This window comes from Bos grunniens, chromosome X, assembly GCF_055505025.1.
Source record: "Bos grunniens cultivar Pamir isolate PY7600 chromosome X, Bosgru_T2T1.0, whole genome shotgun sequence".
NCBI classification, from domain to species: domain Eukaryota; kingdom Metazoa; phylum Chordata; class Mammalia; order Artiodactyla; family Bovidae; genus Bos; species Bos grunniens.
Window position 1 is genome coordinate 83,783,832 of NC_141194.1, and position 24,603 is coordinate 83,808,434.

Consider the following 24,603-nt stretch of genomic DNA (forward strand, 5'->3'; position numbering starts at 1 on the left):
GAAATGTCAATAATCTCAGATATGCAGATGAAACCATCTTTATGGCAGAAAGCAAAGTGCTTCTTGATGAAGGTGAAAGAGGAGAATGAAAAAGCTGGCTTAAAACTCAACATTCAAAAAACTAAGATCATGGCATTTGGTCCCATCACTTCATGGCAAATAGACAGGGAAACAATGGAAACAATGAGAGAACTTTATTTTCTTGGGCCCCAAACTCACTGCAGATGGTGACCACAGCCATGAAATTAAAAGATGCCTGCTCCTTGGAAGAAAAGCTATGGCAAACCTAGACAGCATATTAAAAAGCAGAGACATCACTTTGCTGACAAAGGTCCATATAGTCAAAGCTATGGTTTTTCCAGGAGTCATGTATGGATGTGAGAGTTGGACTACAAAGAAGGCTGAGCACCGAAAAATTGATGCTTTTCAACTGTAGTGTTGGAGGAGACTCTTGAGAGTCCCTTGGACAGCAAGGAGATCAAACCAATTAATCCTAATGGAAATCAATCCTAATGTAAATAAATCCTGAATATTCATTGCAAGGATTGATGCTGGAGCTGAAGCTCCAATACTTTGGCCACCTGCTGTGTAGAGCCGACTCATAGGAAAAGACCCTGATGCTGGGAAAGATTGAAGGCAGGAGGAAAAGGGGATGACAGAGGATGAGATGGTTGAATGGCATCACTGACTCGATGCAAATGAGTTTGAGCCAACTCCAGGCGGTAGTGAAGGACAGGAAAGCCTGGTGTGCTGCAATTCCTGGGGTCACAGACACGACTAAGTGACTGAACTGAACTGTGATTCATAATTCATTTTGTGATTCATAATAAGAAATGAATCTCTGGTTTTTGTCCCTGTTTTTTTTGTCAAGGAGCTCTAAAAATTCTTGGAATTTTCCAAATGATGAGAGCTATAAAGATGTTTCTATTATGTCAATGAGGTGACTTTTAGAAAGCAACTGAGGATGGGGGCAGGTTGCTAGGAGAATCAGTCATGTGATTAAGGGGTTGGGATTTTTGGTCCCACACCCAGACCTCTTGGGAGGGGAGAAGGACTGGGGATTGAAAGGATATACAATTACCAATGATTTAATTAATCATGCCTATGTAATCAAGCCTCCATGAAAACCCAAAAGAGAGGGTTTGGAGAGCTTCTGGGTTGGTGAACACATGGACAGCAAGGGAGACTGACACCTTCAGAGAAAGCATGGACACCCCCTGCCCTTTCCCCATACCTTGCCCTAAGCATCTCTTCCATCTGGCTGTTCCTGAGTTATATTCTTTTATTATAAACCTGTGATCTAGTAAGTAAATATTTTCTTGAGCTCTGTGAGCCACTCTAGCAAATTAAACACAAGGAAGGGGTCAAACAGTCAGACTGTTTATAGTCAAACAGTCAGAAGTACCCATGACCACCTGGACTTGTGATTGGCATAGGAAATGGAGGAGTTGGGGGCAGACTTGTGGGACTGAGCCCTTAACCTGTAGGATCTGTTACTATGTCTGGGTAGTAGGTAGTGTGAGAATTGAGCTGAATTGTAGAACACCCAGCTGGTGTCCAAGAGTTGTTTGGTAGTGTGGGAAACCACCACCGCGCCACCCACCACCCCCCCCCCCCCCCCCGCCGCCAGCGCACGCACACACACACACACTTTGGGATTGATGACTGGTGTCAGTGAAGTGGGATTTGCTAAAAGAGCCCTGGCTCACAGAAACTTGAGATTCGGAAAGAAAAAGGATAAAAGGATAGGAGAACAATGTGGAATCAAAGGTCATCTGGTCACCCACAGTACAGAGCAGCCCGCCATGCTGTAATCATTTCCTAAAGGTAAAAGTTACCAATGGAATTTAGAGATGCATCCAACTCTTGGAATTTAGTCACTGGATGCATAAGGAAATGTAAACTAGTAAGACAGAGGCAAAATATTCACTCTCTTGGTTATTGTGATCTATAGTATGTAAACTAAAAGTAAACAAGAATAGTGTGTCAGATTTTGATGCTAGACGAAAAGCAGATATCAGTGACTCAGAGCTGCAACTGCACCACCACCACCACCAAGGTTAAAAATTGTGCAAGGACAACAGAAAGTACCTTCTAAGACTTCTGGTTACCAAGACCGGTAGTCAGCGTGGAAAGAGGGAAAAACCAAGAAACTACTGATACTAGGAAGTGTAGTGTGAAGGAGTTGTCTCATTTTGTGAATCAGTATCATCAGCCTCCTGAGAAACCTTTACCAAAATGGATTATGAGAGTGACTAATTTAGAAACTGTGTCTTTGTCTTTGATTTTGGTGGAAGAGCATGCTTGCGTTGACACAGGACCTACAGGTCACTATGAAACAATCACCAATGTCTATATGTGATTCAGACAGAAAGCAGGTTCTTCCCAAGGGAACAGCCAGTCTGGTGGACTGGGTAAAGTGCACTGTAAGGTCCATTTACCCTGAAAAGAAGGGCTGTCCATCTCCCCCTGTGAATGTCAAGTAGAGTACTCCAGATTAAGCAGCTGATGCTTGTATGCAAGCCATGGAGGACTGGCTTTGTGATGACTGGAACATCCATTAGCTGATTATGCCCATTATCCAGGGCTCTTTCACATGGATACCCTTTATAATCTTACTGTTGCAAAACTTACAAAAACAGTTCCGGAAGCCTTATGGAATTTTCTGCCTCAGTTTCCCCTCAGGGTCTTAGAGATGCTAATAAAAACATTAGGTTTGGGCTCCTTGGTGGCTCAGTGGTAAAAAGTCCACCTGCCAATGCAGGAGACATGGGTTTGATCCCTGGTCTGGGAAGATCCCATATACTGCAGAGCAGCTGGGCTCATGTGCCACAACTATTGTGCTCTAGAGCCCAGGAGCACAACTCCTGAGTCCATGTGCTGCAACTACTGAAGCCCTTGTGCCCTGCAGCCTGTGCTCTGCAACAAGAGAGACCACCTAAATGAGAAGCTTTCACACTGCAGCTAGAGAGTAGCCCCTGCTCACCCCAACTAGAGAAAAGCCCACGCAGCCACAAAGACCCATCATTAGGTTAATTAACAGGGGATTAGAGAGGGGCAGAGGGGACTCTTCCCAACAAGGTGAAATTTTGAAATGGTTATTGAGAAATGAGATGAATAAAGTAAATATTCATAGGAGTGAAACAAAGAGGAAACAGGACTCATCCCAGCAATGTGGTCATTAAGAAATGAGGCTAGACATTGATGGGGTCAAAGTGTCCTCCTGCTGGTTCCCCAGCACTAGAAGACCCCAAACAAGTCTGCTCTGTTTACTCCAATGGGAAGAAATTTAACCCCTGACCTATAGCCAGTTGGTCAGAAGTATAGGTAAAAACAACCTGGGCTTGTGGCTTATCTCTGAAGGGTTAGGGGCAGTCTTGTAAGACTGAACCCTTAACCTATGGAATCTGATGCTATCTGCAGATAGTGTCATAATTGAGTTGAACTGTAGGACACCATGCTGGTATCCAGGTTTTACTTATTGGAGGTATGGAGAAACAACACGCACACATACACACACACACACCCTCAGAAGTTGAAATTGGTTTCAGGAACCCAGTTGTATGTGATTCTATGTTTAGTGTTTTGAGGAACCTGCAACACACTTTTAAAAATGTTTTTCTAAGCTTTCAGGAAAACAAACCCCAAAAAAAGCCAGGAGAGGGAAGCGGCACCAGATGTTGAAACTAGAACAGCAGGCACTATGTAAAAGTTTAAGCTTCCCTGAGGGCAAAACCCCCATAATTGGAGCCGGTGCTTTAGATATTATCAGAAATGCAGGACATGCAGGTGCAAACTAAAGAATGTATTTATCATCTGGGTCTACAAGGGGAGTCATTAGCCACTTCAGTCACTGACCTTCAACCCACCCTAAACAGAGTTCATGACAGAGATCAAGATGAGGCATTCAGTGCTCCAGGAAAACTGGCAGAACAAGCCTTCAGGTAGATTATTTTCATGAGCAACTTTTTATGAACATGGTTTCTTGCATCTTTCTCTTTTTAGAAAAGCACTAAAACCATTAACTAAGATATCTGTTCCTTGTGACTAGCAGAAACTTTCTACCAAGATGTGTGCGTAGTTGCACATACCTCCTTCCCTGAAATCACCTATCTGCTAACCTCCTCCCTTACCTATTTAAAACAATTTCTCAGAGCTGTTTGAGAGGCTGTCTCCTGGGCTATAGTCCTCAGTAAGATACTGAATAAACTTGACTCACACTCTGATGTTATGCAGGGACTGTTTTTTTTTTTTTTTCCAGTTGACACAAGGTCCTTGAAAAGTGAGGGACCTGATGCTGCAATCTCTGCATTAAGCCAGGACCCTTAAAAGGGAATATCCCCAAAACCTACACATAAACTGTTTGTCTCTGTCATGACTGTATGTAGGAAACAAAATAAACAAGAGCACTACTCTTAGTGCTGCTGTGCCTGGTGCTACTGGAAGTACGCACTTGAGAATTTGCAGCCCAAAGCTTGCTCTGGCTCAGGTCTGAAACAAATTCATACTATTCATGTCACTAGGGAAACCATAGGTGAATAAAAAGTGCCCCCACATTGTTAGTGCCCCTGGCACCCAGCAGAAATAAATTGCCATCTTTTTCAGAGGAAAGCATCCCCAATCTAGACCCCTCAGGGGTCCCAAAGATTTAACTTAGTCAAGTAGGAGCTCCACATTTTAAAACTATCAAACACACAAGGAAACAAATCAACATGAGGGAGAGTTAGCAGAAACAACAGATTTTGGTTCTCTAGGACAGAAGATACTAGAATGATCAGGTAAGGACCTAAAGGAACTTAATATAGATTATTTAGATAAACAAAATATGTAATCAAAATGGGATAAGAAAAAGGGACTCACCTATGACCTGGAAATCTGGGTAAAAAAATAAAATAGAATTTCTAAAAGTCAAAATTATTGTTGTTGAAATTTGAAGCTGTTTGAGTGGGTTAAAACAACAAGTTAAATATATCTGAAGACAGAGCAAACCTCAGATTTGGAGATGTTTTCCAGAATGTTGCCCCAAGAGTTAAGAAGATGGAAAATATGGTGAGAATGAGATATGGAAGATAAGAGTAGGAAGGTCAAACAGGTACATAATTTTAAAATGATCCCAGAAGAAAGTCCTGAGTCTTAACAAGAAATAGTGATCAAATAAACTGGCAAACATGTATGTAGATAAATTTAAACAATATTAATTATTTAAAATAGTGACTAATTTGGGGGGTTAAATAAAAATAAAAGATCTGAAATTTAAGCGAGGATGGCATGTGGGCTGAAAAGTGAAAGTGTTAGTTGCTCAGTTGTGTCCAACTCTGTGACCCCATGGACTGCCACTCCCCAGAGGAGCCTCTAGGCTCCTTTGTCCATGGAATTCTCCAGGCAAGAATACTGGAGTGAGTAGCCATTCCATTCTCCAGGGGGTCTTCCCAATCCAGGAATCAAACCTGGGTCTCCTGCATTGCAGGAAGATTCTTTACCTTCTGAGCCACCAGGGAAGCCCCAAATTGAGGGTTGCTCATGCTTAAATACGGTATATGGTGCTTTATTTTTTCCTATATATTTTTGTTGTTTTTGTTTTGCTCTGGCTGGGCCCCTCAGCTTGTGGGATCTTAGTTTCCTGATGAGAGACAGAACCCAGGCTTCCAGCAGTGGAGGCTCTGAGTTCTAACCACTGGGTCACCAGGGTAGATTTGCTGGTGAAGAGGCAGCTAGGTCTGTGACTATCTGGGATGAGTACTTTCTACGTAGAGGGACCTGCAAGAGGGAGGCTCTGAAGCATGAAAGTTCTTGATGTGTTTGAGGAGGAGAAAGAAGGCCAGTGTGACCAGAGCTAGCTAGCACATGTGATGTAAGAGACTGGATAATACAGAGCCAAGATACAAAGTGAATTTTATTCTACCTCTGGTTGACAGGCTTTGGAGGATTTTTCACAGAAAAGTGATATGCCTTATTAAAATTTTAAAGTATTACTCTGCCCACAGTAAGAAGAGTTGCGAGTGTATGTCTACAGGGTGGTGGGGGTGTGCTGCCAAGAATGGATGTACAGAGGCTGGTTACAAGGCTACTGCATTGTATCTTGGACTAGGAGAGTGACAACGGACAAGGTAAAATGTGACTTCTAGTCAAAAGTGACTCCCAGGTTTCTGGTTTGGGAAGCTAGGGGAATTGTGGTACCAGTGCATGAGATGAGGAAAGCGGAAAGGGAAGTAGGGTTTGGAGAGGGAGCAATGAGAGTTCCATCTTGGGCTTATTAAATCTGAGATGCCTCTCAGATAAACAAGTGGAGCTATCAAGCAGGCAGTTGAATATAGGAGTCTAGAGATAAGGAACAGCATCTTAGATCACCACGCCAACCTTGTGCCAGCCTGTGACTGGAGCCCATCCAAGGCAGGCAGGCAGGAAATGTTCCAGAATGAGAGTTAGCAGTAACTTTTAGAAAAAGCCTCACCCGTAATGTTTACTGAATCTTTCATTAACTCATTTTGGAAAGCTTGCCAACCACACTATGGGCAGGGCACACTGTTGGCAAGACCAGGAAATCAGTGTGGTTTGACTTCCTCGCCACAAGGTTCCCTGTTCTTCACCACTGGGGCCACTCCTCTCCCCATAGACACTCTCTCTTCACCCTGAATTCCACCAGTCAACAACTGGATGTTTTGTCTGTGCAGAAGGCTGGCAGATGGGTCTGGGCAATTGTGCCATAGAGAGTTAGAATCTCTGTGTCTCTAGAGGACAAGATTCAGTTCTTTTTCCAGGGCTAAAAGGAAAGAGAAAAAGGCAGGTTCCTGCTTCCTTGCATTTATTTCTGCAGTTATCTGGAATACCTTTTATTCCTCTCTCATCAATCTCTATGCCAACCATCCTTCAAGAGTCAGACTTCAAGTCGTCTTCTCTGGCAGCCTTCCCCAGTTCTGATTAGAATTCTTCTCTTTGTCTCCCATACTCCACTTGCTCTGAGTGCCTCTATAATAGTGCTAACAACAGTCTGCCTTGTAGTCCAATTATTTGTGAAGTTCTGACTTCCGTATTATGCTGTCAACTCGGAACACAGGGGCCTCTTGTTATACGTTTCTGTATCTCTCACGTAGTCCCTTTGCCACAGTAAGTACTTTATGAATGAATATTAGTGGAATTTAACTTTCAATGAAAATATTTTGCATGTTGAAAGTGAGTCTCGTAGACAAGCAAGACCTTAATTCCTGAGATAACATTTCTTTCTGAACAGTTATATAGTGAAATGTAGAATCTACCAGCAGCAGACATGTACGAGAACTAATAATAATTGCCAGCATCTGTAATATGTGGATGGAAAATCTAATCAAGCTTATATCAAATCACAGAGTGAAATTGCCATTTGTAGCTAATGGACTCAAACTGCCCACACACAGTGATCTGTTGTCTCCATTTCTCCATTTGTACTTTGACATTGAAGCCACTGGATGGTCCATATAGTCTATTGTTCATGCTAATGCACAACCAAGCTAGCCTCCCTTCCCCCAACTCATGCTGGTTTTTTTTTTTTTTAAAGGAAGAACAGGGAATAAATGGTTTAATGTTAATAGGAGTTGATTGATTTTATTGATTTTGTGCTGGCAGTTGATTAATTACACGGACAGGTGTCATGCTTTTGTGTTCCCTTCTCTGACTTAAATACCCAAGTGTGTTTCAAACAAAAGCTGATGTCAGCAAGACCCTTGATCTCTGAGGATGCTGTAAGTGGTATCATAATAATTATTATTTTTACCACTTTCATTGCCCCTTCACGACAGAAATTTTATCACAAAAAACTGGCTTGCAAAATTAGATATTTGCAACATAACCTAAAGTGTATTTGCATTATGTTAACCAAACAGAAATTTATTTTTGGGGGGCAATTCTGGGTCTTCACTGCTGCTCAGGCTTTTCTTTAGCTGCAGCGAGCAGGGACTACTCTCTAGTTTCAGTGCTCAGGCTTCTCATTGCGGTGGCTTCTGTTGTTGCGGAGCACAGGCTCTAGAGCATGCAGACTTCAGTAGTTGCAGCTCACAGACTCTAGAGCACAGGCTTAGTAATTGTGATGCATGGGTTTCGTTGCTCTGAGGCATGTGGGATCTTCCCAGACAAGGGATCAAACCCATGTCCCTTGCATTTCAGGCAATTTACCACTGAGCCACCAGGGAAGCCCCTGAATGAAATTTTAAAAAGCAGATATGAGTGTGAGTTTCATTTGGAAATTATTTCTTACACTCCATTCCCCTCCTTTTTTCCTTCTTTGTTCTTTTCCTCCTCCTGTCCTTCTCTACTGCATACTCAGTTACCAGTTATGGTAATGAAAAGAAGTTTTCTTATCCGTAAATTAAAAATGTGATCCATGAAGATGTTTTCTTTCTTCAATCCACTAAAACATTCTAATGTATCTCGGGCATTGATGAGGACAAAAGGTGGCCCTGCTGCCTGTATACCTTTGAAATCAGGGCTTAGGAGGGCATGTCCTCTCAAGCAATTGAATTGTTTTGTCCTGAATTGAATCAGGATACCTGAGTGCTAGTCTCAGCTCTGCTATGATCCATCTGGGTATCCTTCAGCCACTTTGACATTCTATGTTTTGGGTTCCTCATATTTAACAATGAGGGCTTTCTATTTTCCCAACTCTGTAACAAAGCAGGGAAGGGTTGTTGTGTCTCAGTATCCAAGGCATTTGGGAAAGCTGGGTATCCACATGCACCATGTGAATTTGTCTACATTCAGGAGCCAGTAAAATGTGGGGTGGGATCACATGGGAAACCTGATGCTGAACAGCTGGATTGCAAAATGAACGTGTTTGAAGCCAGCCACACCATTGTGAGTTTGTCGGAAGCATAGGGGCTTTGCCTTTCTTAGAAGCTCCCCAGAGAAGAGGTTATCCAAAGGCTCTTCCCAAAGCCTGGGTGGGGGCAGAGAGGCTTGGAGTTGGAGAAGGGTGGGTCATTTTAACAGCAACCCCCAGAGCAATCTATGAAGGCTTTGTTGTTCTACAATAGGATAGCATGGCACATCACCACAATGGCTGCTTTTGAGCTTTTGGTTTTTCTTCTGGGGAAGTGATTTTCACAAGTACCTCCAAAATGAATGGTCTGGTACCTTTGGGGGAAGTGTTGCCGTTTGAAGTCTTTACTAAATTCTTTTTATGACCAGTAGTTGGTTGAGGTTTTCCATTTTCTTTTTTGCTAATTTCTTTATTTGTGTTTTCCTTTAAAAATGATTCATTTCATCTGTCTTCAAAGTAATTGGCATAGTGATACAAAGAATAACTTCTTAATTCACAGTCATTGCTCCTTTCTTATTCCTAAATTTATGTATTTCTGTTACCTGTCAAAACCTTTGAATGCTAGGTCGCATTGTCTTTCACTATTGATTTCTTCTTTTTACTTTTCTGCCTTTCTGTACCATTTCAAAGCCTCCTTCTTATTTTCTGTACATTCAATTGAGGCAAAAACAGCCTTGACTAAATTCTTACTATGTGATTAAGTGCTCTACCAGGAACCATGGGAAGATACAGAGGGAGGGATTAAATTTGGTCTTTACAGTCAGGGGACCTGTGATTTAATGGGAAGGAATAGGTGAGTACTCATGAAAATACACGGAGAAGGCAATGGCACCCCACTCCAGTACTCTTGCCTGGAAAATCCCACAGATGGAGAAGGTTGGTAGGCTGCAGTCCATGGGGTCGCTAAGAGTCCAACACGACTGAGCGACTTCACTTTCACTTTTTACTTTCACACATTGGAGAAGGAAATGGCAACTCACTCCAGTGTTCTTGCCTGGAGAATCCCAGGGATGGGGGAGCCTGGTGGGCTGCTGTCTATGGGGTTGCACAGAGTCGGACACAACTGAAGCGACTTAGCAGCAGCAGCATGAAAATACAGACAGGTTTTGAAACACAGTGCTAAATGCTAGAGACCACGAATGGAGGGGTACCCAAGGGAGAGGCTTCCCTCACTCATGACCACAACTAAATGAAGCCAGTCAGGGGCAACCCCAGATACAGAGTGTGGCAGAGATCTTCAAGGTCAAGAGGCAGCAGGGGCATAAATAATTCAGAGACACACAATGTGTCAAAGTTAGGGGCTCCAAATTTGTTGGTCCAAGATGTCAGTGGCACTCTGCAAAAGGGTTCGAAGCCATGTGTGTAGCCTCTATCATTGTCTCTACTCCCAGGGCAGTATGTGTGTGTGTTCTCTCAGTCATATCTGACTCTGTGACCCTATGGACTGTAACTTGCCAGGCTCCTCTGTCCATGGGATTTTCCAGGCAAGAATACTCGAGTGGGTTGCCATTTCCTCCTCCAGGGGATCTTCCTGACCCAGGGATCAAACCCACGTCTCTTGCACCTTCTGCCTTCGCAGGCAGATTCTTTACCACTGAGCCACCTCAGAAACCCACCAGGGAAATATGCAGGCTGCTTACTGAACTAACATGCCAGCTAGTGACTGGGTCACTTGAATGTGGTACTAAATAGCTCTTATGGCACCTGCAAATACTCCTCGCACTCCTGACACAGTATTGAAATGCTCTATTTCAGTGTATCTCATCCATCAGATTATGAGCTCCATGAAGTCTGTGGCCTAAGTCTTACTCATTTTTGTCTTCCCAATGCCTGAACCACATGTAAGTGCTTTTATTACTGAGTGGCTAAAAGCACAGGTTAGGATCACATCAATCTGTACTTACGTGACTTCATCACGTTCCACCTGACTCATTTACTTATTGTCTCTGGACCTCAGTTTTCTCATCTGTAACATAGTGATGACAATAACATTGACCTCTTGGATTTGTTGTGAGAGTAAATGGGATGACAGATTTGGAAGTACTTAGCAGAGTGCCTGTTCAGAGTAAGCATTCAATTAGTGGTAGCTCTGTTTGTCATTACATGATTGTGGAATGAATGGGTGAGGATGAGTGGGCTGAAGAAGGATGGTGGCCTATTTGATGAGGTCAGGACCCAGGGTGGGAAGAGGCTTAATAGGAGCAAACTTGGCCGTGCTCCAAGTCTCCCTCCCTTTTCTTGGCATCCTTTGGGTGATTGGGAGGCTGAGACAATGGGGATAATCTTTAAGCATCTCTTGCTTTGTGTAAGGCTTGCAATCATCTTGGTTGGGGGAACAGGGATTGAATAGACCCTGGGTGGGGAATGATGTTATTAATATAAACACTTTTCAAGTGTAACATATTGCTCTCTGCACCCAGCAAGCTGTTGTTAGTTTGTGAGCACTGTGCCTTTGGAAAACCACTGAAGGCAGCTTGAATGGGTAGCTTAAAACAATTAGAAGCTTTGAACACTTTCAAGCTAAGGATTGGGATAAGAATGTTTTGAGTCTATGGTTTCTCCTGGGGTTTCCCTGGTGTGCTGGACTAATTATCAAATGTAATTAGGAAAGCTGAGAAGTGGGGAGACTGCAGGGAGCAGCATACTTTCCCAGGGGCCCTCATTTGTTTGTGCAGAAAGGAGTTTGGGGGACCGTCTCTCTACTGTGGAGAAGCAGCAATGCATAGGACACAAGAGGGTGGGAAGGATCCTGGGAACATGAATTTACCAGCAGAGCCTCATGCCTACAGGGGCCCATTGCTCTTGATTAAATGTTAAGTGGTCAGGACAGGTTTCCCCTCCCTTTTCTTCAGGAAAGGATGGTATTTTGGGCCACTACTAGGTTTTTGATACACTTTTAGGAAAAGGTCCAATTTTGGGTGGGTCCAGAGTGGTTAAAACCTTGTCTCCTTCCATCAAAACTCATGAAGCTGGAGAGAGGGACTTCCACATCTCAGTCAGCCATGGAGTCAGTCCACCTCAAGCTGCGGAAGATCTTTCTCATCTTCCTTGGCCTACACCCTTAACCCCAGAGTTGAGTTAGCAACACTCCACCTATGAAGCTCTGAGGAAAGGTGACATTTACAGGGCTATCTACTTGCTGACTTTTATTCAAAGGGGAACACTCCATTTGACATGGTCTTGAAGTTACTCTTGATAAGATGGAAACAAAATACCACACATGCAACATGAAAAGAAAATGATAAACTGGAAATAGAACTGCCTTATGATCCAGCAATCCCACTGCTGGGCATACACACTGAGGAAACCAGAAGGGAAAGAGACACGTATACCCCAATGTTCATCGCAGCACTGTTTATAATAGCCAGGACATGGAAGCAACCTAGATGTCCATCAGCAGATGAATGGATAAGAAAGCTGTGGTACATATACACAATGGAGTATTACTCAGCCATTAAAAAGAATACATTTGAATCAGTTCTAATGAGGTGGATGAAACTGGAGCCTATTATACAGAGTGAAGTAAGCCAGAAGGAAAAACACCAATACAGTATACTAACGCATATATATGGAATTTAGAAAGATGGTAACGATAACCCTGTATACGAGACAGCAAAAGAGACACTGATGTATAGAACAGGCTTATGGACTCTGTGGGAGAGGGAGAGGGTGGGAAGATTTGGGAGAATGGCATTGAAACATGTGAAATGTCATGTATGAAACGAGATGCCAGTCCAGGTTCAATGCACGATGCTGGATGCTTGGGGCTGGTGCACTGGGACGACCCAGAGGGATGGTATGGGGAGGGAGGAGGGAGGAGGGTTCAGGATGGGGAACACATGAGAAATAAAGGAATAAATTAAAAAAAAAAAAAAAGAAAATGACACTCTGTGTATCTTTTACTCGCCAGGGGCTGTGGTGCAGACTATGAGCCTGGTATTTTGAGAAAAAGGAGATCCCTGGGGACTTAAGATGATGTATGAAGTTCATTGTCACAAGACCATCAAATATCAAATCACTGTCTCTGCTTTCTCTGTAGGTAACCTGTCTCCATGATTTCTTTGGTGATGATGATGTATTTATTGCCTGCGGTCCTGAAAAATTTCGCTATGCTCAGGATGACTTTTCTCTGGATGAAAATGGTAAGGACAACCACTGAATTTTATTGTTTCATTGTTCTCACTCCTTCTATACCTTAGGATTTTCATGGGTTCATATGGCCTGGAGAACATCCATGAGTGGTCCCTCTGTCCCATATATTTGGATATAGGAGCCACTAAGTGAAAGTTGATTGCCTATCTCAGATGCATTGACCCTCCAAACTCAATAAAACTCACTACCTGCCACCATAGTGACCATATTTCTTGAACCATATATTGTGTCACCTGGGCTGACAGGCTCAATCAGACCATGAGAAGGAACATTTGGAGTCAGAAGTTAGTTATTGTATGCGTATATATTTTTTCTAGTCAATATCCTCCAGCTATTTGGCCTATGTTGGTAGTATCATTTTAGAACTCTTTTCCACTGTGTCCCTAGTGTCAAACATTTTCCCTCTTCCTACCTCCTGGCTTACTGCCCCATTCCCCATGCTTTGTGACTCAAGATTCCAGAAGATTGTGAATCTCAGGAAGGAGGTGAACATCTGCCCATCTCCCTTGACTTGAGTCCAAGCTCCGTGAGTAAGTTATTGGTGAATTAGCTCACATGGTCACAGAGTTAGGGGATGATCCTGATGGAAAGACACATTCCAAACATATTTCCCAATAATGAGGAGAAAAGTATGGGGAAAATATCAAGTTGCACTAATACAGACTTTACAAACAACTAAAGTGACAAGGACCCTGAAAGAGGTGGCGTTTCTGCTGTGTTCCTTTTGAGAAGAGGCAGATGACTGTAAAATAGGTAAACAAATCCCAGACTGTCCAGTTTCTTGTATCTTGTATATCTCCAGCTCTGGACAGTGATCACTAAAGTTTGTCAATCAAAACAAGAAGTAAAACAAACAAAAATGAGCTTTCTGCTTAATTCAGTTTCCCCCAAAGCTTAATATACCAGAAAAGATCTCCTAATCTTTCAGAGAACCAATATTTTTGGTGTATCTTTAAGTAGAAGGTGATGAGGTGGTGTCCAATGAAGAGATAACCCAGTGCCTAGCTGTTTGGTTCCACTTTGAGCATGATCACATGAGGTTGGAGAAAGATAGTGGAAAGAGCTCTAGACTGGGACTCAAGAAGCTTGACTGTGCATTCTTATTTGCTGTTTTCTTCCTTTGTGGCCCTAAGCAAGAGGTTTAAGCTCTGCATTCTCATCAGCAAAATGATTTCAATAATCCTCCTAACATATTAGCACCATCAGTGTCCCAAATTACCATGGTAGGGATGCTGAGTGACCTGCATAGAAAGGGTACTCCAAACATATTAAACTGAGCTTGGGGGAGTAGCAGAAACATTTGGCAGACTCTCCTACACACTCAAGGCCTTTCTCTCTGTAAGTCACGAGTGGCATAGTCTCTACTGGTCCATTTATTCATTAAACCAGGAGAGCGGATTATGATGAGATACACTGACAATCAAAAAGAACTCTATAAATGCAAGGTGGTGGTGGTGGTGGTATTGCTTACTTATAAAATGACATGGCGTCCTTAATATGCCTATTTCAATAAATGGCATGTGATGAATAATAAATAGTGGCTCCTACCCCCTCCTTTGAATTATTCATGAATATTTCATCTGTGTGGCTGCAACCTCTGAGCTGTCAATCTCTTCTCCAAGGAAATCAATTTTGTCAACTGGTGCTGTTCTGAGCCATGACTAAGTTGTCCAAAAATGATTGACTATTGACTATTTAATTACCTGCTTGGACTGCTTTTCAACTCCTTCCCTTGTTTCCATGATCCAAGAGTTGAAGCATCTGGCTTAGCCCAGGTGACTTTCGAAAGTTTCTTCCTTGCCTCTCTCTCCAGAGCCATCATTCCTTCAAACATTGAGGACCACCTTGTAGTCCTGAGACATGAGGTGCTTTGGCATGAGGTGCTTATTCCAGTTTCCAGAAGTTGGTAACACGCTGAGTCTTGGTTCTCCCCAGCTCTACTAAGCCATCTGTGTCCTTTTCCACCAGAATGCCGAGTCATGAAGGGAAACCCATCAGCCACAGCTGGCCCCAAGGCGTCCCCAACACCTCAGAAGAGTTCAGCCAAGAGCCCTGGCCCCACGCGCCGGAGCAAGTCTCCAGCTGACTCAGGTAACGACCAAGACGGTGAGTGCTCTTCTCTTAACTGTGCACGCTGACTTCATTTATGGAGGCCAGTACCCTCTGCATGCAGAGGAATGAGTTCCTCATGAACACCACTGTGTCTCCGTGAGACCAATTCTATCCATTCAGAGACTAACAAGTTCAATTTGTTTGGCATCATGGAGATACAGCTACAACCCCAATTCTACTCAAATGGGTACAGACCAGAAGTCTGGCCCACTTGCCATGCTTGCTGTAATGCTGTTTGTTATGGTTCTCTTCATTGCCATTATTCTCAATGTCATCCAGCAAATGCATCATCAGTGATATAATCAAGTCAAACATAAATTTGGGATAGAAAATCAGAATCAAAAACAAGAAGGTTAAAAAAAAAGAGCTACTTACCTCAAAGTGTCAACATGGTAGATGCCCTTGAGCTTTAAATGTAACTTTGAATTTTTTAGAAGTCAAAACAAAAAGGGAACAAAATAAACTGCATCATTCTCACAGGAGTAAAGGACATATAGGTCAGGTTCCCAAAGGAAATAAAGAGATTTGATATATAGGATTTTATTTAGTGGATAGTTCATGATGTAAAAAATGTGATCTAGGGGTCTAGGGATCACTGCTGACGCATGAACTATTTATCAGTCTGTGAAGAGACTGGAGCTGGTGCCAAATGTAAATCATGCCACTGAGCAAACCATTTACTTCAGCCAGCTCTTTTTTTCATAGTATGATTTTACTGATAAAGGCAGCAGTGTGTTGGTTTACATTCTGGTGCAAGGCCTTGCACCCACATTTTAAGTGGCACTGATCTAAAAAGCAAAAGGGCCACAGAAGTCCAAGTTTAGAAGCTCAATAGACTCAGGCACTGAGTTTGAATTCTTCATGGATAAGAAATTCTATGATCCAGAAAACTTACACATTTATCCTCCCAAAGCTCAGGGTTCACCATGAGAATTCTTCTAGCCAGAGAGCCTTGGGGCAGAGAGCAAAAAGCACTCCTTATCACATCTTCAATTTGAGGCAGCTTGAGCAACCTGTTGGCTTTGAAATGTCCATGGCCTAGAAAAACAGCTGGTCCTGCTGGCCTCATCCTACCAGGCCTATCACTGGGCATTTCTTTATTCTCGGGAAGAAGGAACCCAACTGTGAAGAAGCAACTCAGGCTTTTCATACCTTCAAGTCTTTGCATACCCTGTTCTCCTGCACCTGGAATGCCATCCCTGAAACCCACCACTCTTCTTTGCTTGAAAACTATTAATCCTTCAATACCTCAAGTAGAAATAGTTGTTCCATTTTCCACAATATCATAGCATGTTGTTCATATCTCTGGGGTAATAGTCACAGCTGTGTTGTAAAGTATGTATTTGCTTGTATGTATTTACTTCCTCAACCAAATCCTGGGTCCCTCAAGGGCAAGGTGTCATGTTCATTTTTGTATCCTTAGTGCTGAGCATAGTACCTTTGTCCTAGTAGATGTTAATAGTGTTTGTAAATGAATAGAAGCACAAGAGCACCTATTTTACCCTGCCCGGTACTAGAATCCCAGTAGACATGTAGGTAATACTTGCTGAAGGAATTTTTTAAAATGCAGCTGTTTTGTGATATTTTGGTTAAACATAAGAATAGCACATGAAACTATGTAAGCAAATTCATATTGCTCAAACTACAAAGACCTAGATTTTAACACTTGGATTGAGAATGAAATTGTTTGTACAGGTTCTAAGCAGGGCCTTGTAAAAAAATGGACTTGAAACACTTGATCAAGATTCATGAAGTCTGGGGACTTCCCTGGTGGCCAAGTGGTTAAGACTCTGCCCTTCCACTGCAGGGGGCACTGGTTCAATCCCTGGTCAGGAAACTAAGATCCCACATGTCATGCAGTATAGCCAAATAAATACATAAATAAATAGATTCATAAAATCTGGCAATAATCGCTTAGCTAATCAATTTTTCAGAGTATCACTGGCTATTTCTGGGATTTTTAACCTGTATTACTTATCTCTTGCTATAAAACAAATCACCCTAAAGCATACTACTTAAAAACAACAAGCATTTATTATCTCACATTTTCTGTGAGTCAGGAATTCTGGGGTGGTTAAGCTGGTTGGTTCAGGATCTCTCATGTAGTTGTCATGTGGTTGAGGTCAAGGTGTCAGTAGGGGGTGCAGTCATTTCAAGACACAATTGGGATGGTAGAATTAACTTCCAAGATGGCCATTGGCAGGATCTTCTTCCATACAGTGATTCAAGAGAATGAAGAAGAAAGAAAATGTGGTGCCTTTTATGATCTGTTCTCCAAAGCCATATACTGTCACTTCTGTTTTAGCCTTTTTATTGGAAACAGTCACTAAGACCAGCCTACATTCAAGGAAGGGGTTGCAGCCTCCATTTCTTGAAGAGAAAGATATCTGAGAATTTGTGGGCCTGTTCTTAAGCCATCACATAATCCATTAGTTAGAAAGTCTGGGGTGGCAAAAGTTTGAAGTAAGTAGATTCTCTTTGCAGACTGTATCCAATTGGGTTACCCAGCACACATGGATACGACCACCTGTAATTAAACACAGTTTACACATACGTCAAATAATTGATCTCCAGCACGCTACCTACAGAATTTCCCTTCTAAAATATATGCACCTCACTGAGTATAATGTGTTGGAGACAGAGAAGGATTGCATTTAGGACTCAATGAACATGTATTATATTGAGTTTTAATAGATCCCAACCTAGGCTTAAGCAGGCAAGACCTATTCTTAGGTCTTGAACTCTGAGTTCTTTCAGAAGTCCCTTGCTAAAGAGAAGGAATGAGGATGCACTCACACATACAAGATAAACAAAGTAACCAATTTGAGGTAGGAAAATGGGACCTTACTTGGCATCAGAATTATTAACAGCCCCTGTTTCTTACCAGTAAAAAAAAAAAAAAATCTAAAGTGGTATCCTCAGTAGAGACAATTTAAATCTTCATTTCAGATAGTTCATGAACATAAGTGAAGTCAAACTCTAGTCTAGCCAGTCTTCATGTTCTGGCAATTTTCAGAACATTTGCACTCATCTTAGATGATGTGTTTAGGGCCTCCACATGATTTCAGCCCGAAAAGGTAAAAGGGAGTTTAGGGTCAAGACTAAGACATCCACTCAGTGAACATTCCACAGGGATAAAGCCAATCTCAGCCAGACCAGTACTTTAGGTAAAGTTTGGAGTTGACATATCCATTTTCCCTTTTCCACCTCCTCCTCAACTCAGGACCATTCCAAGCTGGGAGGTGTAGGGGGATAGGATATGGAAGAGGAAAGAGAGACATCCTTCTAGGAAAACCCAACTCTACCACTTCCCAGCTTTATGAATTTGTTCAAGTTTCTTACCTTCTCTAAGACTTGGTTCCCATTTTGGATAAAACAGAACTTGCAAGTCTAGACAATAATTGTTCTCCGTGGTTATCAGTTATTTCCAAAATTGTAAAACAGATTCCACAGAATTAGATAATAAGAAGGATGAGCTATAGACAATACACAGTTTTTCATAAAGCATCAAGGTTTTCCGAGCTGTCAGCGAGAAACATATACAGATTAATTTAGGGGCTCAGATGTAAAGAAGCTGCCTGCAATGCAGGAGACCCTGGTTCGATCCCTGGGTCAGGAAGGTCCCCTGGAGAAGAGAATGGCTACCCACTCCAGTATTCTTGCTTAGAGAGTTCCATGGACAGAGGAGCCTGGCAGGCTACAGTTCATGGGGTTGCAAAGAGGTGGTCACAAATGAGCGACTAACACTTACTTACTTCATTAAATTATAATGGCATTGGGTTGGGCTGAAATACTTTGTTCTTTGTTAAGACTTGGTAATACTGCCCTGTTTCTGTTCTCTGTCAGTCTGTCTTGGATCTGAGACTTGTGGATGGATCCACATTTCTTCATTTAGCCTGAGTAACTAAAGGTTGTGGAAGATAGGCCATTTCCAGGGAATTTTAACTACCTTCCTTTGATGGCAAATGAAAGCCAAAAATGTTCCTCTTTAGTCGGGATTCAAACCAAATGAAACATTGGCTCGTTTCAGGTTCAGTTAAAGGAATGTTTTGATGTTCTAGTTCATTAGAAAATATAGAAAGTAGGTTTGATTTTGGTCTGAACGAGTTTTCTAGCTTTACAAACATGTGTGTGTGTGTGTGTGTGTGTGTGTATATAGTCCAATTCATGATTCAGTTAATATCTGGGTTCAGTTTGAATTGAGGTTTAGTAAATTGATGCTATTTGGTCTATAATTTGCATCATAATTTGATTCTTTGTTCCTTAGTGTTTAAGTTGTCTCTTTCCTCTTCTGCCCGTGAATAAATCAAAATCTTTCTACTTTATTCCCCTTGAGTTCAGACCCCACTCCTGCCTGCCAATATTGATGGCAGTATTGCCCCAAATGGGATGTCTGTTGCTAAGCCTAAACTTGAGTTAAGGAAAAATCTGATTGTCTATGTAATATAGCTATAAGGAGCTCTCATTCTCGCTGGGCAGAGCTGATGGACTCTGAGAATATAAGTCCCATTAGCCAAGTTTGTCTTTAAAGTAGGGCAAGGGACTGTGTGGAAAGCAGGTGAAACCTGAGCCCAGAGGACTCCTGTGGAATGTGTGAAGGCAGTTTATGCAGTGCTCCATTTTGATTAACCCAGGACTTGCCATTTGATGGGCAAAGGTAAGGCTGGCTTCAGAACTAAAGGAAGATGTTTCTGCACATCTCTCTCTACTTTTATTTCAGCCTTTAATGTGTTAATTTCTCTCTTTATGCAACTACCTCCTAATTGGATTGGATTGAATTGAATTAAAAGGACAAATTCAGCCAGATGCTGGGAAGGAATCTTTTCTTTTTCTTACTTTTTTTGAGGAGCCTCAAAGGAAGCTAATTACCCACCCTGGTAGGCTGAGAGGATTGTAATGTGGTAATTAGTTTGGTATTCTTCAACAGTAAGTCATTGTTGTAGCAACCCAATGTTCCCCACCCTTCGTCCCCCAACCTATGAGTACCTATTCCTGAAAGTCAAATCTTCCCTGTTCCCAAATTCCTGAGAATGAATGTCTTCTCTACCAAAATACACATCTTTTAAAACGGGAGGTCAAGGACCACAAAACATCCAGGTTGGAGGGAGGATGTCCATGGGACTACTGTATCCAGGAGTCCTTCTCTTCTGAACTAAACAGGCTGCTTTGGGTTGCCTAAGATGGAGGAAACTGAATGCTCTGACTGTCCTGAATGTGACTGGATGTACCAACTCAGTCCAATAAAAATAAAATGCAAGCCACAGATGCAAGCTTTGTATGTAATTTAAAATTTTCTAATAGTCACAGTTAAGATCAAAGAAACAGGTGAAATTAGTTTTGATAATTTATTTTATTTAATACATCCAAAATCTTATCATTTTGTCATGTAACCAATGTAACAAATTATTGAGATATTTTACATTCGTTGAAATGGGATTGTATTTTATACTTACAGTACACCTCAATTGACTAGCCACACTTCAAATGCTCACCTGCCACATGTGACTGTGTGTGTGGGCTCAGTTGCCCAGTCATGTCCGACTCTTTGCAACCCCATGGACTGTAACCTGCCCTGCCAGGCTCCTCTGTCCATGGAATTTTCCAGGCAAGGATACTGGAGTAGGTTGCTATTTTCTTCTCCAGGAGGTCTTCAACACACAATATCCTTTTTCTGCATCTGAGAGAAGTTCAAGATAGTGATCTTTTATGTGACGTAAATGCTCTGCACTTTGCGAAATATTTCCAAATCCATCATCTCAGTTGTCACTCATAATAGCACCATAAATTAAGTTGGGAAAAGAAAATTATCCAGTTGTTTTTTTTTTTAGGTTGGAGAACTAAGATATAAAGAGGTTCAGTAAATCTTGCAGTCTTCCCAATATCTATTTACGACTCAAGAATGAGAGCTCAGCTCTCCTGGCTCCCATGCAAACAATCCTTGCATTGTCCTTGAGACAGGGTGTAGAAGCTCCAGAGTGGTGAATAAACCGTCTCTCTTGGATGGCCCTTGCTCCTCTGCTCCTTCTACCTTCCTCGGCTTTCAGAAAAGGGCTGTAGTGAGGCAGGGGTGGGGGTGGTATGTGTGACATTCTCTTTGTGCAGCATAGAACACAGCCATAAATTAAGCACCTTTGTTTCCAGTTCCCATCATAGACCCTCCATCAGCTCCCCTCCTGTCCATCCAAGGGGAAGTGGTGCTCTTTGTCTGTGCCCTTGGTGAAGCCATAGGAAGAGAAAAAACTTCCCTTACCTCCTCCCCCATTCTGATTCTTTCTAACACCACGGCTTATGCCTAGTTGAAGTGGAAGAACTGTCCTATATCTAAGGCAACTTTTCCATTGCTTAGGAAATGGTTGGAGAAGCAGTATAATGGGGGCCCAGAGCACACCATAGGCCATGGGATGTGGTGGTGTTGACCCATATCCCTGCAGTAGGAGTCCTAGCAACGTGTTGCACACTGGGATTTGTGTTTAAATACAAGTGATTCTCCAAATTTTTGGTGGAGTACAAACATTTTTATTTACAAATACTCACACAGTTATGTGCCAAGCAACCATTCTAATCATTTTACATATATTAACTGATTTAATTCCTACAACAACCTTATGAGGTAGGTGCTATTGTCCCCATTTTGCATATGAAGAAACTATGAAGGGCATATGGAAGTGGACTGACCTACCCAGGACCACACAGCTAGGAAGTAGTAGAGCTGGGGTTTGAACCCAGGCAGTCTGGCCCCACACTCTACAATTTAACCATTGAACTGTGGTGCTGAGAATGAGACTTAATGATAATGATTTGTTTAGATGCCGAGTGCATGAGAGACACAGGCAGTAAGTGTTGTTGGAAGTATTGGAGTTTGTGGGAAAGTGAGTTTACTGTGGGCTAGGGTGTTACAGCTTCCTGAAAGAACTGGGGCTTGACAGGAGATTTCAGCTGATAAAGAAGTGGATATTTCTGGAAGCAGAGAAAACATGAACAAAAGAGCAGAGGTGGTAATGAGTATAGCATATTGAGGTACAGACAGGCTGCCATTAAATCTACATCTCCAGCCCCCACCTTCCTTCTGGATATCAGCGCCATGAATGCTCACCAGACAATTCTGCCTCCATGTGTCAAATGCAATGTGTCTACAAAACAAAAATATTTCCCTTCCCCAACTCCCTGACAATAGAATCAATTCTGTTCCCTAGGCCCTGCACCTTGGCATTATCTTTGACTCTTCACACTCTCCAGTCCTTCATGTCTACCATATCCTGTGCCTGTTGTTGTTGTTGAACCTTTAAAACGTCTTCACCTTTCTCACAAAAAAATCCCTTCCTTTCCCTCATCACCTGATGCCTGAATTGCTTAACATACTCTTACATAGTATCTCTGCTTCAAATCTCTATCCACTTAGGCATTTGCTGTGGTGCCACCACATTTTTCATCCTAAAACACGGCCATTTTATAACTTCCCTGCTCCAATACCTTCATTGGTTCCACATGGAGTTCACTGACCACCCCACCTGCATGGTACTGCTGAGAGAGTCGAGAACCAAGGGCTCTGCTTTGGGGAACACGGCCGTAACATGCACAAATAAAAAGTTATGGGCTTCACTCGGGAAAACTTCAGTCTTCTAATGTCTGACCTGCTAGCCAAAGAATTAGTCCTCGGCCTCCTTAAGTTGATGAATCACACACCGTGGAAGGGGATTTCCTAACTCAGTGCTTCAATTCCTTCCATTTCTAGTAGTGGCAGTAGTAATAGCAATGGAAGATGTCATTAGTGAGCCATCTTTATCTGCTAAGGCACTTGGCTAAGTGTTTTATATGTAGTCTGTCATGTAATGCTCAAAACAGCAAGAATTGGCATCTGCATTAATTTTATTCAAATGTTACAGATGAGGAAACAGGCTCACAGAGGGTAGGTTCCACCTGAGGTCACACATCTAAGAAATGGCTAAGCCAGGGTTTAAAACTCTGACTGATACCAAAGCATATGTTCTTTCCACAGATTAAGGGCAGTGTAGTTTTTTTCTAATTCCTGCCCCATAAAACTGGGAGTGAATGTCAACAACAGGCTTGCTCCACCAGAAACATGTTCTCAGCAAAACCACCTTCAACTGGAAATAAATATTGTCAGCTTTATCAAGTCTGAGGAAACAATCCTGGGACATCTATCAGTCTTCTTACAGTTGTCCTCTTCTTGAAGGAAACTGATCTGTGTTAAAATAGTGCAGAAATGGGTACACTTTTTTTTTTTTTTTGCTATAAGGAAGACTCTTACTTTTCTCCTTTATTTAAAAGGTTCACCACTGCATGCTGTCCAAGACTCTGTAGGGAATTGATTTAAAATTCAAATTCCAACTTCTGATGTTACAGTGTCTTACAACCTATGATTGAATTTGGCCTGAGAACCAGGCTTGTGATCAAATCAGTGAAAAACTGTTCTTGGGCCCTTAGTTTTTGCTTCCCTATTAGACGAGTCTGGGGAGAGGGACAAAAGCTTTCCCACTGAGCAGAAATAATTAGCCAAACCAATCCACACACCCCGCCCAAGGGCTCTTTGGAATGAATGTATGAAAACCACAGGCTCAGTCTCTTGGCCTTGTTCTGAAGTAAGTTGAAACCACCTTGGTTCTACTTGGATGGCCTTCCAGAAAACCTCCCTGTATAAGTAGGAAGAAACCAGGGTGTCTTTGGACTGGAATGAAGGAACATTAGAGCATCTCAATATGAGAAAAGAATGAGGAAGTGACTGAATTGTATATTGAGATCTCCCTCTTCAAGACATTAGGAAATTAGAAAAGACAAGACAGAGAACCAATCACTAAAAAGTCATAGTGGTATATGATATGCTAACTTTGGGGGAATTTTGAAATAAATCTGTAGGCAAATCCTGAAGTCCACCATCCATTGAGAAGAAGCAGTTTACACCCTTTAAGCAAGTCCTAAACTCTCTGAGGCTCTTCTTATGATTAAAAGGAGACCATTAATTCCTGGCTACCATCTCTTGGGGTTATCAGGAGAATCATGTGAATTCATATAGTGCAAAATGCTTTGAAAACAATTGTAGAAATACATCTGCAATTTTAAAGGTGGCTCTGAAATTATTGTCATGGCTTTTTTTGTAGACTGAGTTATTTGTTTTCAGTTAGCAGTATTTCAAAATAGATCTCAAACCCAAACCAGCAGACTTGATTTTGAGTTGAGCTCAAGTGTGGAGATTCAAATGGGAGGGAAAAGCCAGAGCTAAGTGAGAATGAATACTAAACCAATTTGCTGTCCAGTCAAAGGCTGGGTGAAAAGCACATGTCAAACTGACCCTTTTCTTCCTGTACCATGAGAACTTGAACCCAGAAAGTAAATGACTTGTTTAACTCATTGCCCAGACAAATCTTTAATCGCTGTACCTGGGGCTACTTACACCCACCTTTCACATGATTGCATCTTGATTTCCAGGAATCAGTCCAGCCTCCAGACAAGGGAATTCAGAGTCTAAGAGCTCAGCATCAATTTGCCAGGCTGGTGACCATACTCTGCCCTTGGCCACCCATGCCAGTAACTGA

General features: G+C 42.2%; 1 protein-coding gene across 12 annotated transcripts in view; it reads left to right on the top strand.

Annotated features, from left to right (window-relative positions):
- The window catches only part of DCX (doublecortin), a 398,585-nt gene that overhangs the window by 353,501 nt on the left and 20,481 nt on the right, over nt 1–24,603 (top strand). For 6 of the 12 annotated variants that reach the window (XM_086388051.1, XM_086388050.1, XM_086388060.1 and 3 more), the window contains 2 exons: nt 12,828–12,930; nt 14,909–15,046. In XM_086388051.1, the coding sequence (XP_086244177.1) occupies nt 12,828–12,930; nt 14,909–15,046 (241 nt within the window). The remainder of the gene's footprint in view (nt 1–12,827; nt 12,931–14,908; nt 15,047–24,603) is intronic. The other 6 variants (XM_086388057.1, XM_086388055.1, XM_086388061.1 and 3 more) reach the window with 1 other exon arrangement.